Genomic DNA, 19,074 nt, shown 5'->3' on the forward strand with positions numbered 1-19,074 from the left:
TTCCCTCAATTAAAACTATCCAAGTTCCTCAGATTTCTTTAAGATTCATTAGGGAGAGACTGGAGTCCCTGGGTAGTGCATTCAGCTGCTAACTGAAAGTGTTGAGGTTCAAATCCACCCAGAGGCACCTTGGAAGAAAGGCTTGGTGATCTACTGAAAAATCAGCCTTTGAAAACCATAGGAAGCACAGTTCTACTGACTGTACTTGAGGTCGCCATGAGTTGGAATCAATTGCACGGCAACTGGTTGGCTTTAGGGGGAGACTGGTGTTCTAATGGGAGCTCTGGTAGTGTGGTGCCTAAGGCACTTGACTGCTAACCAGAAGCCTGGCGGTTCAAACCCACCAGCCACTCTTCAGAAGGAAGGTTGGGAGAACTACTTCTGTAGTGATACCACCTCGGAAACCCAAGGAGGGGTTACTATGAGTTTATGAGTTGCAACTGACTCGATGGCGGTGAGTTTGGGTTTTTTTTTGGTTTGGTGTTCTAATACCTTTTCTTCCAGATTTTTTTTCACTCAGCATCCTGGAACCACACGCAAGTGGATATTTTTGACAAAAAAGGTAACAACTTCTACGTCTAGCCAACAAAGGCTAAATCCTAGGGCATGCCCAACCAAAAATGTTGCTACACCCTGTTGCAGATAGAACAGAGGATAAAAAGTCTGAGGGTAATGGCTGGCCATTTGAGCAGAGCCACACAAAACAGTAAACTCCTTCAGGAAAAAGATTTTTGGAATGAAATGAACTGGGTAACCACAGCCTAGAATCTGTCCTCAGATTTGGTGGATTTGATTTTTTAAAAAAAAACAAACTCACAAAAAGCAGATGCATAAACCAGTGTAACAAGAATAGTTATAAGCACAGGTTAAGGACCAAACCCACTGCCATCAAGTAGATACAGACTCACAGCAACCCTATAGGATAGAGTAGAACTGCCCCAAAGCTGTAAATCTTTATGGAAGCAGACTGCCTTATCTTTCTCCTGCAGAGTGGCTGGTGGGTTCAAACTGCTGAACTTTTGGTTAACAGCCAAATGCTTTAACCACTATACCACCAGAACTCCTCAGTTAAGGACAGTCTCTCCTAAAGGAAAATCTGTTTCTATTCAGAAACCAAATTAAAATCAGAAGACTGAGTAAAGAACATGGAGTAAGAGCAAAGGGAAGTAGCTAGAGATAAGTGGTAGTTCTTTTAGGCCCCAGTGAGACCAGAAAAAAAATATAGCTGGCCATATGAGAGTGCAATAGGAGCTCTGGTGGTGTAGTGCTTAAGGTATTTGACTGCTAACCAGAAGATTGGTAGTTCAAACCCACCAGTCACTCCACAGAAGGAAGCCTGGGCAGTCTACTTCCATAAAGATTTACTGCCTCAGAAACCCAAAGGGGGTCACTATGAGTCGGAATCGACTCAACGGCAGTGAGTTGTTTTTTTTTTTTTTTTTGTATGAGGGTGCAAATCTCTGCTTACTGAAGTATTTGTGCCTACTACATCTGGAGTGCTGACTAAGTACCAAATTCCTGCTGAGTTTCTCTTATTCTAGGTTCCATGTTGCTATCTCCCATATTCTCTCTTCATTCAGTAAAATTAATTAGACTTAAGTTTTCTTAATTACTGTCAAACATTCCAAACAGGCCTTCTTGAACTTATCCAAATCAGTTTATTACTTTGAACTGTTCTTCTCACATATAGGACACATTTACTGACAACATTTAGTTCTGATGAGCTCTATTCATTTGCTTGTCTTATTTACAAACTTTTGGAGAGGACCTCACTCTTCCCTGAGGTCAGTTTCCTTTATATTTATTTCACTTACTTTTCCATAAAATAAATAAATAAATAAATGATTTAAAGTAAATCATAAAAGTGCAGCTCCTTTAACTACCATCCACATGACTATTGTTGACTGTAAACTCAAAGGAGCCAATAAGTCCCATCTTTTTAGTCTCTTCTTCTTGAGGCTAAACACTTCACACATCTTCTGGTGATCATTAGAAGGTAGGTGTGGATGAGGCTCTGTGGTCAAAGTTCTTCAAATCCAGAGCCCCAAATTGGTCATGGCACTCCAGATAGCCCAAGTAATTCCATTTCACCATCTATTGAGCATCTACTACATTCCAGACATTGTGACCATAAAGGAAGGACTAAGGCACTGACTGCCTTAAAGGAGCTCAATGTGGTTAGTAAGAGCTTCACCATTCAAGATGAATTGTTGATATAGTTAGGTGTCGAGATGGTTTTGACTCATAGCAACCCTATGTACAACAGAACGAAACACTGCCTGGTCCTGCACCATACTCACAATTGTTGCCATGTTTGAGTCCATTGTTGCAGCCACTGTGTTAATCCATCTCATTGAGGGTCTTCCCCTTTTTCACTAACTCTCTATTTCACTAAGCATGATCTTCTCCAGGAACTGATCCTTCCTGATAACATGACCAAAGTACAAGAGATGAAGCCTGGCCATTTTTACTTCTAAGGAGCATTCTGGCTGTACTTCCAAGATAGACTTGTTTGTTCTTCTGGCAATCCATGGTATAGTCAATATTCTTTGCCAACACCATAATTCAAATGCATCAATTCTTCTGCAGTCTTCCTTATTCATTGTCCAGGTTTCATTTGCATACGAGGCTATTGGAAAGACAATGGTTTGGGTCAGGTACTTCTTAGCCTTCAGAGTGACATCTTTACTCTTTAACATTTTAAGAGGTCTTTTGCAGCAGATTTGCCCAATGCAATATGTTGTTTGAGTTCTTGACTGCTGCTTCCATGGGCATTGATTGTAGATCCAAGTAAAAAAAATCTTGACATCTTCAATCTTTTTTCTATTTCTTGATGTTGCTTATTGGTCCAGTTTTGAGGACTTTTATTTTCTTTATGTTGAGGTGCAATCCATACTGAAGGCTGTAGTCTTTGATCTTCATCAGTAAGTGCTTCAAGTCGTCTTCACTTTCAGCAAGCAAGGTTGTCATCTGCTATTGCAGGTTGTTAATGAGTCTCTCTCCAATCCTGATGACACCTTCTTCATATAGTCCAAAATCAGAAAAACCAAACCCACTGCCATCAAATTGATTATTTCTCATAGCTGGACCTCCATTGGGTCTCCAAGGTTGTAAATCTTTACAGAAGTAGATTGCCTCATCTTCCTCCCACAGAGCAGATGGTGGGTTTGAGCTGTCAACCTTCTGGTTAGCAGTTAAATGCCTTATGCACTATGCCCCTGGAACTCCTTTCATATAATTCAGCTTCTTGTATTATTTGCAAGATTAAATAAGTATGATGAAAGGATACAACCCTGATGAACTCCCTTCCTGATTTTAAACCATGCAGTGTCCTTGTTCTCTTCCAAGGACTGCCTCTTGATCTATGTACACGTTCCTCATGAGCACAATGAAGTGTTCCAGACGAATTAAGTAGCATGGATTCACAGTTGACAGCCAAAGTACTAAAAAAAAAGAAAAGAAAACACTTATTTAAGAAATTTGGTGAACCCAGTAATCGCGGGATAGGAGCCCTGGTGGCTCAGTGGTTAAGTGCTAGGCTGCTAACTGAAAGGTAGCTTCAAACCCACCAGCTGCTCTGCAGGAGAAAAATGTGGCAATCTGGTTTCCTAAAGATTACCGCTTTGGAAACCCTATGGGGGAAATTCGACTCTGTTCTCTAAGGTCGTTATGAGTCGGAATCCACCCCATGGCAATAGGTTTGGGTTTTTGTATTTTTTTTTATCTGAGGTCACCGAAGTCTCAAAAAACCAAAAAATCAAACCTATTGCTGTTGAGTCCGATTCCTAGTGATCCTATAGGAAAGGGTAGAAGTTTCCAAGGCTGTAAATTTCCTGCGGAGCTACAGGTTCGAGCAGCAGCTGAGCGCTTAGCCCACTGCACCGCCAAAGCTCCCACCGAAGGCCCAAAGAACCTGTAATTCGCACTCTCCGCCCTTACAGTAGCTCCAAAACTACAGGGTATAAACCCTACAGCCACCAGGGCAGGGGCGGAGCCAATACCCCGCCCTCAGCCGCTCCCCCATCCCCGCCCAGGAGTCACGATTTTCATTGGCTGCGGGAGAAAACGGTAAACCAATCCCCATAGACTTTACCGCCCCCCTCTGGGGATCACTTCCGCCGCTGAGGTCAGGCTCCTCCCAGTTTGCCCGACATCGCTCGCGCCTTGGAGTCAAGATGGAGGAGTATGCGCGAGAACCATGGTGAGACTTACCTTCTGTCCTTTCCTTTCTCCTGCCCCTCTGACCACTCTGTCCTGGTTCTCCACTATGCAGTCTCTCGAGGTGCAAGCTGAACTCAGCTACAGGGTCTCGACGTAGGCTTGGTAACCGTGGGCAACGAGGGCTTGAGCGTCCAGTAGGATTCTCAGCCCCGTACCTCCCGGGCCGCGTGAGGCAGCATTGCTGCCCCTAGCCCAGCACTCAGGTGACCTTGCAGTGGATGATCAGGAGATCCAGGCTTGTATTCAGTGGAGCCTCAGAGCCTCCTGGCAGTCCAGGGCACAGTCGGCCTTGTGCGGGATCCGTAAAACTCTCAGCCTGTTCAGGTGACCTTGGACACGTCCCCATACGTCGCTTTGCTCAGTTCTTGCGTTGAGAAAGGGGAGATAGGCCTCTGAAACGGTGCCATTTGCTTGAGACCTTATTGTATTGGTCCGCAGGGTGAAACATTTCAAACGAATAGGACAGAGGGTCTGGAAAAGTTCGGTGTAGGCTTGCTTTTTTGGAATTTTCCCTTCGGGAGAGAGGAGTGCAAAAATTATCTGGGAAATAGAAGTAGTAGCTCGTGTTCCCTGAAAAGCCATGAACAAAAGTTCATTCATTCATTCAACATTTATTGAGGGCTTTGTGACCAGGCATTGTTAGCCTCAATGAGTAAGCATTTGAATGAACCAAAACCAAACTCATTGCCGTGGAGTCGGACTCGACTCATAGCAACCCCTCCTTGGGTTTGTGAGGCAGTATCACTACGGAAGTAGATTGTCCAGCCTTCCTTCCGAGGAGTGGCTGGTGGTTTTGAGTCGCCAGCCTTCTGGTTAGCAGTCAAATGCCTTAGACACTACCACCAGAGTTCGCAAACATTTGAATAGACCCTTCCAATAAAACCTGTTGCCTGTCCAATTCATAGCGACCTTATAGGACAGGATAGGACTGCCCCGTGAGCTTTCCAAGGTTGTAATCTTTACAGAGGCGGACATTTGTCTCCCGCAGAACAGCTGGTGGGTTCTAACTGCCAACTAACCTTTACTTGGCCTATTTCTTCTTCTCAAGGTAGAAACTCAGCAAAGTGAAGGTAGGGACACGTCCAAGGTCACCTGAGCAGGCTGAGTTTTAAGGATTCCGCACAAGGCCGACTGTGCCCTAGATTGTCCAACACTTAACCACTGGGTCATCAGGGCTCCTCAACCAGACAGTTCAAAACCCCCCAAAAAACAAAAACCTCATTGCCGGTGAATCCGTCCCTATTCATAGCGACCCCTCCTTGGGATTCCAAGGCAGTATCTCTATGGAAGTAGATTGCCCAGTCGTCCTTCCAATGAGTGGCTGGTGGGTGTGAACCTCCAGTCTTCTTGTTAACAGTCAAATGCCTTAGGCACTACACCGCCAGAGCTCCCAGACACTGAGATAATTATAAAACAGTGTACTTGCTGTTGGAGAGAAGTCCCAAGGTGCCTGAGTTTCAGGTTTCTGAGATCATAAATGAAAAATCAGCTCCTATTTGGGCTCATCCACTATTGTATAAGAGCAAGTGTCCTTAAGTTGTGAAAGTGTCCAGGATTTTAAATTATCCTGTCAGCACTTGCTTGTTTTGTGTTCCCCACTACCACCCTCCTTAAATGGTATACAGGATATATGTGTCAGCCCCTCCCAGCTCTTTTCAATTTAATCTTCACCAAGGCAGTTGTCCCACTTCCACTGGATTGCACTTTGCAGTACTTAGCATGCTGTGGACTTGTCAACTGCTCTTGGATAGTGTATAATGACACAGGTTGCCAAAAGTTAAAGATGTTATAAGAATAATGGACTTTTCATTTACTAATTCATTAGGTAGTCCCTCTGCTTTCTCTTTGTGTGTGTGTTCTAAAGCAGTACAATCAGTTATATGGTTAGTTTTGTATTCAACACTGCTTTGCCCTTCTGACCGCCCCATCTTTATGGATGGTAACAGTTATTACCTCAAGTCATCCAAGCTGAAAACTACAAGCATCTTTTTCTTTTTTTTTCTTATTATTAGGATTTGGGTGAAGATTTACAGAGTAAATTCACTTTTCATACAGCAGTTCACATATACTTTGTCTCATGTCATTGACCAAAATTTACAATGCAGCAGCTCCCCTCCCTCTTCCTCCCCATAGTTACCTCCTCCCAGTGTCCATCCCTTCATACTCTTCTGCACCCTGAGCTATCTCCCTGTGCATAAGCAGCCCTTCCTTCTCCCATGATTGTTCTCTCCAGGGCGTGTGTCTATTTGAGGTAAATGTTTAACTCACATGCCTGTACTTTGTTTGGCTGGAAACCACAGTTGTGGGTTCAATTCCAGACCTGAAGGGCAGCTAGGGGCCATAGTCTCAGTGGTTACACCAGGCTCTATTGGACCAGCAAACCTGGTCCTACAAGCATCTTTTTCATAACAATATTTGTCTTTTTTGTGAATGATTTTTTCCACTTAGCATGTTTTCAGGATTGACCCATCTTGTAGCATGTATGAAATCAAGACTTCATTTCTCTTTATTGCTGAGTAATTATATTGTATGAATATACCACGTTTTATCTATTCATATGTTGATGGACATTTAGGTTATTTCCACTCTTTGGCTATTGTGAATAGTAATGCAATGAGTATTCTAAATACATCTTTTTATCATGTGCTCTCTTCTCAAAAACCCTTAGACCATATGATTTAGTAGAAAGAATATGCTTTATTGGAGTACTAGATTTTGTATTTAAATTGGTTCTACTAGTTACAATCTATATAACCTTATAACCTATATTAAAAAAAAAAAAACAAACTGCTGTTGAGTGGGATCCAGCTCCCCTCCTTTGGTTTCCAAGGCATTATCAGTACAGAAGTAGATGGCCGGCCCAGCCTTCCTTCCGAGGGGTGGCTGGTGGGTTTGAACCGCCAGCCTTCTGGTTAGCAGTCAGATGCCTTAGGCGCTATGCCACCAGAGCTCCCATAACCTATATAGTTTTTTTTTTTTTTTTTAATCGTGATTTGGGTGAAAGTTTACAGCACAAATTCACTTTCCATACAGCAGCTCACATACACTTTTATCTCATGACATTGACTGTAATTTCCCACAATGCAACTGCTCCCCTCCCACTTCCTCCCCATAGTTACCTCTTCCTGTGTCCTTCCCTTCATGTACTCCTGCCCCCTGAGCTGTCTACCTGTGGTATATAACCCTTTTATTCTCCCATGATTGATCACTCCAAGGATCATATGCCTGTCTTTTGTTTGGCTGGAATCCATAGGAGTGGGTTCAATTCCAGACCTGAGGGGCAGTTAGGGGCCATAGTCTCAGGGGTTCCACCAGGCTCTGTCAGACAAGCAAACCTGCTCCCCCTTTTTTTTTTAAATGATTTTGAGTTTTGTTCTACATTGTTCTTCCATTCTACCCAGGATCTCCTACATAGATCCCCCTCCGAGTGGTTGACAGTGGTAGCTGGGCACCATCTAGGTCTTCTAGTCACATAGTTCTATAGGCTGAGGATTGCATGGTGTACCAGTCCCTTGGACTAATTGTTTCCATGCATCTTTGGTTTCCTTCATTCTTCTTTGCTCTGGATGAGAAGAGACCCATGGTTGCATCTAGATGCCTGCTTGCAAGCTTTCAAAGTCCCAATCACTACTCGCCAAGATAGGATGTGGAACAATGTTTTTGTGTAGTGTGTTATGCCAATTGAGCTTAATGTCCCCTGGGACTATGATCTCAAGCACACAGGTCCAGCTACTCATTCCCTCTGGGTAGTTGGCGGTGGCCAAGAAGTAACTGCAACCACGTCCCTTGTCAGCTCTACTATACTCTTGGGAATTCTTAGAGAACATACAAATACACTTGTAGAAACATTGTCTGCCAACCCTATGCATGGTCTTGAGCTCACTCTCCCCTGCATGTTGTTGTTGTTGTTGTTGTTATGTGCCGTCGAGTCAGACCCAACTCATAGCGACCCCTCCTTGGGTTTCCAAGGCACTATCACTACAGAAGTAGATTGCCCCATCTTCCTTCCAAGGAGTGACTGGTGGGTTTGAACCGCCAGCCTTCTGGTTAGCAGTCAAATGCCTTAGGCACTACGCTACCAGAGGTCCCCTCCCCTGCATAGATGTACCTAATAGTTCAGCCTGTCCACCCATCTATCCACCCATATACCCATGTTTGCCTTCACTGACAATTCAGTACTGTACGTGCAAAGGGGTTCATCTTTGTTGTCTGTACCTCCCATGCACCTTTCTATGTCTTCCTCTTCCTCAGTGCCACCATGTTGATCACTCACATTTGGTACATTGCCCTACCCTTCACCCAAATCGATACTTGTCTCTACCTATCTAACAGTGTTCCCCTCCCATCCCTGGTAACCAACAAAGAAAATTTCCTTCCATATATAAACCTTCTCTTGACTTTTTACAATAGTAGACTAATACAATATTTGTTGGACTAGTAATTTTTATTTAAGCCTTGGTTTCTTCACTTGTAAAATGGAGAGGATAGTACTCTTTCTGCAAAGGTAAAAGATTTGGGACCCAGAATTAACCTGGTTTTCTTGGAATTCATAGGTTTTATTTTATTTAGGGCACCTAAAATGTGTAATTGACACCTAACAAATGATAACTTGTTCATCTTATTACTGTTAGTTGGTTCTCTGTTGCCTGCATTTGTCTGACGTTTACTTTCTTTCAGAGTCTGCCTTCAGCCTTTCTTTTCATATAGCCCTTGTGGTGGTTATGTTTTTGTGTCAACTTGGCTGGGCCTGGTTGAGTGGCTGGGCAGCTGGTGGTAGTTATTCCCCATGATGAGACTGGCAATCAGCTCTGTGGTGGTAGGTGGGATCTACCACAAGCAGCTGAGTAGCTGCCTTTGGGATGTGGTCTGCTTCCTGTATATAAGGAAAAGCTTTGAGAATGGTCTCTAGCCTATGGCACGCTTAGACCCTGCATGTAGCTGTGTCATTGCTCAGCAGCCTGCTATGCTTTGCTGACCTTGGGACTTGCAATGGACTTAAGTTAATGGCCTGCCATGTGGTTTGGTAACATCGGGACTGTGCTTTTTTCCTTGTCAATCTTGGGGCTTCTCAGCCTCAACAGTCAACAGCTGTCTGAGTGAAGAAATGCCTCTAGCTCCAGTGGGCTGGGAGCAAGAGGCAGAGCTGGACCCCAAGGTTGAGGGGCTTTTACCTAGCCCCAAGAGCCTGGCACTTTGAACTTGGACTTACAGCCTCCAAACTGTAAGAATAAACTCCTGTTTGTTAACACCATCCCATCTGTGGTATATTCTTGTCAGAGCAGCAATAAGTAACCAGAATAGCCCTACACTTCCCACAGGAGCATTTTGATTTAGCTAGACTTTATTCAGAAACTTTTTCCATTTGCCTTTGTTTGGACATTCTCTGTTGGAATACTATGGCTGCTCTCTGATCTGAATCCTGATGTTCTTTATTAACTTTTTAATGCCCATTTATTTTAGTTGCAGCTTATTAGTAAGATCATTTAGGCTAGACAACAGATCTTAGACTTGCCTTCACCATAACATCCATTAGTGATTTGCATATAATACTCTGTAAAAGTTAATTCTAACTGATTAATCTTAGGACAAAAAATATGCTGATTCTTGCCTCTGGTAAATTGCCAGGGAGGAGGTAGGTACATAAATTGAAGTAAAAAAATATTTTTTAATGTGTCAAAAATTTGTGGTAAAAAAAACTCACGTGGTTGGATATTTTTTGTTGATGTTGTTAGTTGCTGTTGAGTTGATTCCAACTCATGGAGGTCCCTTGTGTGCAGTATAGAACTGCTCCATTGGGTTTTCAAGTCTGTGGCCTTTCAGAAGTAGATCACCAGACCTGTCTTCTGAGGTGCCTCTGGGTGGGTTTGAAACACCAACCTTTCAGTTAGTAGCTGAGCACTTAATCATTTGCACAATTCCTTTAGTATTTTTAATAGGTCTGAAATCACCCAGTTCCATCCTCCTTTCCTGTATCATTCATATCCTTTCTCAATGGAAAGAATGTTTTGATGCAGAAGTCACTGGCAACTAAGGAGACAGTTCCTGTGGTATGAAGACCACACACAGAAAAAAACTCACTGCCATCAAGTCGGATCCGACTCATAGCGAGCCCTCCTTGGGTTGCTGAGGCGATATCACTACAGAAGTAGATTACCCAAACCTTCCTTCTAAGGAGTGGCTGGTGAGTTTAAACTGCCAGCCTTCTGGTTAGCAGTCAAATGTCTTAGGCACTGTGCCACCAGAGCTCCCGGTATGAAGACCATTGGATGACATAAATTCAAATGTGCTTCTGTTCTTTTTTTTTTTTTTTTTTTAATTGTGATTTGCGTGAAAGTGTACAGAGCAAATTCATTTTCCATACAACAGTTCATACACATTTTGTTTCATGACATTGATTGCAAACCCCATAATGTAACAGTTCTCCCCATGTACTCCCAATGTACTTCCTCCCTGTGGTTACCTTTTCCCTGTGTCCTTCTTTCCTATGCATTCCTGCACTCAGAGCTGTCTCCCTATCCAAATACTACCCTTTTGATCTCCCATGGTTGTTTGTTGTAAGGAATGTACCTAACTAATGTAAATGTTCACCTTATGTGCCTATCTGTTGTTTGGCTGGAAGCTATGGGAGTAAGTTCAATTCCAGACCTGAAGGGTGACTAGGGGCCATAGTGTCAGGGGTCTCACCAGTCTATCAGAGCAGTAAGCCTGGTCTTTTTATGATTTTGCATTTTCTCCCACATTTTTTTCCTACTCTGTCCAGGATCTCATACATTGATCCTTCTCTGAGTGGTTGACAGTGGTAGCCGGACATTATCTAGTTCTTCTGGTCTTAGGGTCATGTAGGCTGAGGTTCACATGGTCCACTAGTCCCTTAGACTAATTGTTTCCATGTGTCTTTGTTCTTCATTCTTCTTTGCTCTGGATGAGGAGAGACCACCTGTTGCATTTTAGATGGCTGCTTGCAAGCTTTTAAGACCCCAGTAGTTATTCATTAATGTAGGAATGTAGAACAATGCTTTTGTGTAGTGTGTTATGCCAGTTGAGCTACATGCCCCCTGCAACCATGGTACCAAGCCCATGGGCCCAGTAACTTACTCACTCAAGGTGTTTGGCGGTGGCTAAGAATTTATCACTTTGCATCGTTAGCTCTATTACATATATGGACATTCTTGCAGCACGTAAAAATACATATATAGAAATATCATCTGCCAAACTTATATATGGTCATTGGTATATTCACTTTTGCCCAGACATATCTGATCATTTAGCCTGTCTACCTACGTATCCACCCATTCTGGTTACCTAGTGCCACTCTGACAGGAATGGAATGCTTGAACAAACAGTGTTTACTCTCTTACAGTTTAGAGGCTTTAAGTCTGAGTTCAAAGTGCCAGGCTCTAGGGGCTGTGTGAAAATCCCTCAGCCTTGGGCTTCAGCTCTGCCTGTTGCTCCAGGACCACTGGAGCTAGAGGCATCTCTTCACTCAGGCAGCTACTGGCTGCTGAGGCTAAAGCCCAAGGTTGACAAGTAAAAAGGCACAGTCCCGGGGTTGGCAGAGCATGGCAGGCTGCTGAGTGATGACATGGGTACATGCAGGGTTCAAGCATGCCATAAGCTAGAGACCATTCCCAAGGCTTCTTATATAGAGGAAACAGACCACATCCCTAGGCAGTTACTCAGCTTTCAACAGTAGATTCCATCATGAAACTGATTACCAGTCTCTTCATGGGGAATACTACATCCAGCTGCCCAGCCACTCAACCAGGCCCAGCCAAGTTGACATACAAACTTAACTACCACACCACCCTATAAATTAATGTTTGTTATTAACTGATAATACAATATTGTTTGTCTAAAAGTTGCTTTATTTTTTAGTCATTGAGAATTTGGCTTTTCTGTTATTCATGAGTGCTTGTGTATCCATAGAGTAAAAAGCTAGCATATTAAATGTATTAAATGTTTTGTTTTTACTTTTAGGTTCCATCATTTTTGAATTTTATTTTGTTAACCTTTCCATTTTAAAATGTAACCGATGTAATTTTTCTATTTTAATAATCATGTTGTTGTTGATGGCTGCCATCAAGTTAATTCCAACTCATTCATGGTGACCCCATGTGTGCAGAGTAGAACTGTTCCATAGGGTTTTTGAGGATTTTTTTTTAAACTTTTCATAATGATTTGGGTGAAAGTTTATGGAGTAAATTGGTTTTCCATTTAATACATTTAATTTCATGACATGGATTATAATCTCCACTCCATAGGGTTTTCAAAGCCTTTTGGAAACAGATTGCCATGCCTGCTGTCTGGGTAGGTTCGAACCAACAACCTGTCAGTTAATAGTTGAGTGCTTAACCATTTGTGCCATCCATAGCTAACATTTATTGAGCACTATATGCCAGTCTCTATGAGTTAGAATTTACTCAATGCCAGTGGGTTTGGTTTGGTTTTTTATATGCCAGTCACTATCCTAAATGTGTTTGGCATTACCATTTAATCCCACCCCAAATCTGTGTGTTCATTTGGTAGATGAGGAAACAGTGATGTTGTCACTTGCAGCAGATCATGGAGCTAATTAAGTAGTAAATCAGGATTGGAAATAGCTTAATAACTACCTCACATTGATTGTCATTCATTCATCTGGAAAGAAATTTTGAAACTCTTCCCACTGCCCAATATCAAATGAACACTGCTAAAGGGGCAAGGAGGCTACATCTTCTGACCTCTAAGTACACAATAGGAAGACAGAATCACCATCAGCAGCCCAAGGCCTATTTCTGTGAGGCCAGACATGCTGCCTCCCTCTAGCCCTTTCACCATCTCTGACACCAATCGATCTTCCCTCCCACGGCACTCACTGTCTCTCTGCTGGGCTTGATAATTTGTTGCAGTGGCCACACAGAACTCACAGACACCACTCACAGATTATGGGGTTTGTTAGGGAAGCAACAGGCAACAATTCAAGTTCAGGAACATGCTCAGTCTCTCTTAGCTGGCCATCTCTCTGGTTCATTGCTGCATCTCTCTAGCTCAGGAGTGTGTCTCTCAGCAGCGCATCTCTCTCATCCAGCAGTCAGAGAGACACTCCTGCCTCTAGGAGGGCTCCTTTTGAGCCTGGCAGAGTGGTCAGACTAACCAATCCTAACATCAGAATTCTGTACACTTGAGAAAGAGAGCAAACTTCCCAGAAGATTGCTTTGTGTTGTTCCAGGTGGATGGTTTTAACAAGCAGCTACTAAGTTACTTACAGCAAAATGGGAGTTACAAATACTACGGCTAGAAAAGCCATATCATGTAATTTACTATACTGCAAACACTCAGCAACATTGACTGAAGATACATAAAATATCTATTTTTTTCTATTTAGTTTTTGTTTTGAAAGGTGAGGCAATCTGCTTCTGTAAAGATTTACAGCCTTGGAAACCCTATGGAGCAGTTCTACTCTGCTCTAAAGGGTTGTTATGAGTTGAAATTGACTCAGTAGTGGAGTAGAACTGCCCCCTCATGGAGACTTCCTTATTTGCTCTTTCCTGGACCACTGTAGCTGCAAATGTATTCCTGTCTCATTCCAAGTTACTGACCCTCCACTTATAGAGAGGGTTGTTATTGTTGTTGTTGTTATGTGCTGTCGAGTCAGACTCGACTCATAGCTATCCCTCCTTGGGTTTCCGAGGCAGTGTCACTATGGAAGTAGGTTGCCTCGTCTTCCTTCCAAGGAGTGGCTGGTGGGTTTGAACCACCAGCCTTCTGGTTATCAGTCAAGTGCCTTAGGCACTACGCTACCAGAGCTCCCTATGGAGAGGGAGTGGCTACTAATTCATTCTCCTTTGCCTTTCTCTTTGTTTTCTAGTAATGTTCCTACCATTTTCAAGAAGTTTTCTTAATCTTTTGTAGTCTTTTAAAGCAGTGCTTTTCAAACTTTTACTCTGTAATCAAGTCATCTGTGGAAGTTCCTAAAATGTAAGATTTTGATTTGGTAGGTTTGGAGCATGACTCAAGAGTCTGCATTTCTGACAAGCTTCTAGGTGTTGTTGATTTTGCTAGTCTTTGGCCCACACTCCGGGTAGCAGAGCCCCAAAGCATCCCACTGATAACTGAATTATCTACTACATGAGCTATGTAGCAGTTCAGTGGTAGAATTCTCACCTTCTATGTGGGGCACCCAAGAAGATTTATGCCTGTGCTTTCCTCTGGCCAGCGTACCTCATGCACATCTGTAAATGGAGGCGTGCACGTTGCTATCATACTGAACGGATTTCAGTAGGCCTTCTAGACTAATAGGGGCTAGGAAGAAAGGCCTGGTGATCTGTTTGCAAGAAACAATCAATGAAATGAAAACTCTATGAATCACACCAGCCTGGTCCCCGACCGATCATGGAGATGGTGCTAGATCTGGCAGGATTTTGTTCCCTCATTGTGCACATAGTTGCTGTGAGTTGGGGACATCTTCACAGCAGCTAACAACTGTGTGAGATAGTCATTCTGTACAAAATCCTGATTTCTATTGTTCTTGAAAAGGATGTAGTGTTTCAACTTGAGGGCTTTGTATTATTACCTGGCAAAATCAGAGATTATTCATTATTCAAATTTATCAGCAGCAAAACAGAATGCACTGAATTCACAAGTTTAAGTGAGCAGGTGGGTTGCCCATGTGTTCATTATAGCATTTTTCCTTTGGACTATGTAAAATTTCTTCTACCTATAGTGATTTGAATGTGAATCTAACTCCTCACAGACTATAGTAATGTTCCTAGAAGATTAAATAGTTCTATTCTGATCAGATTACTCAAATTTCACTTTGTTACATAAGTGGTGTTACATTTGGAGTCTGGATATACAAATTTTACTCTAGTTATTGGATACTAGAATATTCCAATGTGTTAAATGGATCTGAAACAAACTAAGATTCCAGGCACCTATTTGATATCAATACCTGGAAAGAATTTCAGACTTAAGTTTGAAAGGCTGTTTTCATATGTAGCTACTGAATCCTCATTCTTTGGGTCTCAGCTTTAAATTTTACTCAGGGCTTCGAGAGCTTTATGAGCTCTGGTGGTGTGGTGCGTAAGGCATTTGACTGCTAACCAGACGTTTGGTGGTTCAAACCCACCAGCCACTCCCCGGAAGGAAGACTGGGCAGTCTACCTCCATAAAGATTAACTGCCTTGGAAACCCAGAGGGGGTTGCTATGAGTCTGAATCAACTCAATGGCAGTGACTTTGGTTTGGTTTGATTTTGGAGAGCTTACTTTGATTCCCAGGAGACTGGATCAGCATTGTTGATAATGATGTAATTTCATATGCACTTATTTGTTTTAGATACAGTACCTGATATATAATGTTGTTGTTGTTGTGTACCGTCGAGTCGGACCTGACTCATAGTGACCCCACCTTGGGTTTCCGAGGCAGTATCACTACGGAAGTAGATTTCCCCATCTTCCTTCCAAGGAGCGGCTGGTGGGTTTGAACCACCAGCCTTCTGGTTAGCAGTCAAGTGCCTTAGGCACTATGCTACCAGAGCTCTAGATACAATAATTGTTAAATGAATGAATAAAGTGCTGTAAGAGTAGGAAGTTGACACCAACTTCCTTCTCTCTAGCTTAGATGATTTTGTACTAAAAAGCTAAATATGCTCAGAATCCTTTGTGTCTATAATTTATGGGCCAAATGTTATTGGCCACAGTGGGCCCCGAGTTAGAATCTGTTGCTTACTTTACTGTGTTAGCAAGGAAGGTTTTATGAATTACAAATCTTGTCATTTTCCCCCATCTATTCATAGCCCCTGGCGAATTGTGGATGACTGTGGTGGTGCCTTCACAATGGGTACCATAGGTGGTGGTATCTTTCAAGCAATCAAAGGTTTTCGTAATTCTCCAGTGGTAAGTGGGTGACTAGTTTTATTTTATCATCACTTGAAATCTAAGTTTGGTAGCATCATTTGTGGCCCCATCAGTGGGTTGCAGATATATTTCTAATATATTGTATTTTTGGTTACTTCCCTTTGTTTCCTTGTAGGGAGTCAACCACAGACTACGGGGGAGTTTGACAGCTATTAAAACCAGGGCTCCACAGTTGGGAGGTGAGCAGAATTTTTCAATTTGTACTCCAGATTGCTTTTTCCTATTTATTTGAAGATAGAGCTCGTTTCTTCTTGTTTAGATTACACCAATCTAATCTAAAACCAATTTTAGTTTCTCTAATGGTGTATCACGAAGTTAATATCCCTGTAGATTCTTCTTGATTTACAGTTTGTTTGGCAAGTTTAATTGCAGTTGTATCCATCTGAAAATCTTTTCTCTGTCCTTCAAAATCCTGGTGTGTGTGTATATCTTTCTCCTTATCAAGAAGGAAGACAGAGTCTTTAAAGGTCAGGTCTGTGAAAATCAGGAATTGATAGCTTCTGAGGTAACATTAGCTAAAGAGAATATGATCTGAAGGATTAGGGTTTAATGAGAGAGAAACTGATCAAACTGATTGGGCTCTTCTCCAGGGTTAGCTTTTGGATATTTGTAGAAGTCAGTGCAAAATTTGAAAATATTACAATGCTTTACATCTTTTAAAGTTGGTTATTCAGAACCTGGAGAAGGGAGAGGAGGGCAAAAAAAAGCTTAAAAGATATATTCACTTACAGAGGTAGGAGAGAGAGTCTGTGAGATATCAGAAAGAGTTAATTCTTCTAGGCATTTCTTAGAAATTTTGTGGGTCAGAAGAGATACCCTTCTTTTTGTTTTTAACATATTTTCTTTGGAAGATACTAGCTAACAGCTACCATTCTTGAGTGCTTATTATGTGCCAGGCACTATGCTAAGTATTTAAACATTATTTCATTTAATCCTCACAGAAACCCAAGAGGTAAGTAGTAGTATTATCCTCGCTTCCTGGGTGCTAAAAAGGCAGGGAGGCCACATGTTCTGACCTCCTCTAACCGCACAAGAGGAAGATAGAATCACCATCAATAGCCCAAGGCCCATTACTGCAAGGCCAGACATGCTGCCTCCCCCTCCAGCCCTTTTACCAACCGTTCTCACAGATTATGGGGTTTATTAGGGAAGCACCAGGCTACAATTCAAGTTCAGGAAAAATGCTCAGTCTCTCTCCCAGCAGTGCATGTCCCTCGATGTCTCTCTCAGCAATGCATGTCTCTTGCATCTTTTTTCCGCAGCACATGTCCTTCCTCAGCCAGCAAGAGAGTTCTGCCTCTAGGAGGCCTCCTTTTGAGCCTGGCAGAGTGGCCAAACCAAACAATCATAACATCAGGGTTCTAAATACCTGAGAGAGCGGGAACCTCCCAAAACATTGTTTAGTGCCACGCCCAACAGAAATACCCCAGGTGAGCAACTTTAGCAATCAGGAGCTCCTCAGTTGCTCATGGCAAATTCCACCTCGGAGTTTACAAAGATTTATGGGTAGAAAAGCCACACTAAGTAATTTACTATACCATGGGCCACCCCCTGGCTTTTCTAGCCATTATGCTTTTTATACTTAAAAAATTCATATCCCCTTCACCATCACTTTAAGAATAACCACACCCATGAAAGCATGTAAGTCAGCCACTTCATGCCTTTATCTTCCCCTACTTTAGAGAGTCAATTTCTAATTTGCCAATCCCTATAAAACCAGTGAGCAGTCAGCCGCAGGGGTCCAGGTAAGGAGAGAGAATCCAGGCACACCCAAAGCAGCAGGACAGGAGAACGGAAGAGAGGGGATTAAAAGCCAGGAACTGGAGAGTGGGAGAGAGGGGATTAAAAGCCAGGAACCGGGACAGAAGAAGAGTCAGCCGCAGGGATCCAGGTGAGGAGAGAGAACTCAGGCACGCCCAAAGCAGCAGGGCGGGAGAGCGGGAGAAAGGGGATTAAAAGCCAGGAACCTGGACAGAGGAGCAGTCAGCCGTAGGGATCCAGGTGAGGAGAGGGAACTCAGACATGCCCAAAGCAGCAGGGTGGGAGAAAGGGGATTAAAGGCCAGGAACCCAGACAGAGGAGCAGTCAGCCATCGGGATCCAGGTGAGGAGAGAGAACTCAGGCACGCCCAAAGCAGCAGGATGGGAGAGCAGGAGAAATGGGATTAAAAGCCAGGAACCCAGACAGAGGAGCAGTCAGCCGCAGGGATCCAGGTGAGGTGAGAACTCAGGCACGCCCAAAGCAGCAGGACAGGAGAGCGGGAGAAATGGGATTAAAAGCCAAGAACCTGGACAGAGAAGCAGTCAGCCGCAGGTATCCAGGTGAGAAGAGGGAACTCAAGCACGCCCAAAGCAGCAGAGTGGGAAAGAGGGGATTAAAAGGCCCAGGAACCTGGACAGAGAATCAGTCATCTGCAGGGACCCAGGGAAGGGTGGTACGAGAGGTTTCTAACAGGGAGACAAACTTGTCTGTCAGTTTGTCCTACCGTGTTGATGTGTTGATGTGAGTTTTGAGGCTGAGCCACTGGTGTTTCAAACCCAGCAGGATGCACGTGGTGCACAGGTATCAGCCCAGCTTACAGACTGAGACAGACTAGGAAGAAGGAAGAGGCCGTCCACTTCTCAAAGAATTGGCCAAGGAAAACTTTGTGAATAGCGAAGAAACACTGTTTGATACATTACCATGCAACTATGAATAGTCCAGTTAGGTTAGAAGGCTCTTAAAATAGGACTGGGAAAGAGCTGCATCATCTGAGTAAGCCCAGCCTTACTCATATAAATAAGGTAAAACTTTCGAGACCTCCATTTGCTGATGTGGCACCACTCAAATTGAAGAGAAACAGCTGCAGACATCCGTTAATCATCAGAACATGGAATGTACGAAGTATGAATCTAGGAAAATTGGAAGTTGTCAAAAAGGAAATGGAATGCATAAAGATTGATATCCTTGGCATTAGT

General features: G+C 43.1%; 1 protein-coding gene across 1 annotated transcript in view; it reads left to right on the forward strand.

Moving 5' to 3' along the window:
- The first annotated feature begins 4,439 nt into the window (after positions 1 to 4,439).
- The window catches only part of TIMM17A (translocase of inner mitochondrial membrane 17A), a 31,359-nt gene continuing 16,724 nt past the window's right edge, over positions 4,440 to 19,074 (forward strand). Inside the window, exons 1-3 of the mRNA XM_042780980.1 lie at positions 4,440 to 4,518; positions 15,996 to 16,096; positions 16,233 to 16,296. Of these exons, the coding sequence (XP_042636914.1) occupies positions 4,440 to 4,518; positions 15,996 to 16,096; positions 16,233 to 16,296 (244 nt within the window). The remainder of the gene's footprint in view (positions 4,519 to 15,995; positions 16,097 to 16,232; positions 16,297 to 19,074) is intronic.

This window comes from Orycteropus afer, unplaced genomic scaffold (genome assembly GCF_000298275.1).
Source record: "Orycteropus afer afer isolate SDZICR_OR568_19922 unplaced genomic scaffold, OryAfe1.0 scaffold00075, whole genome shotgun sequence".
Classification (NCBI taxonomy): Eukaryota; Metazoa; Chordata; class Mammalia; order Tubulidentata; family Orycteropodidae; genus Orycteropus; species Orycteropus afer.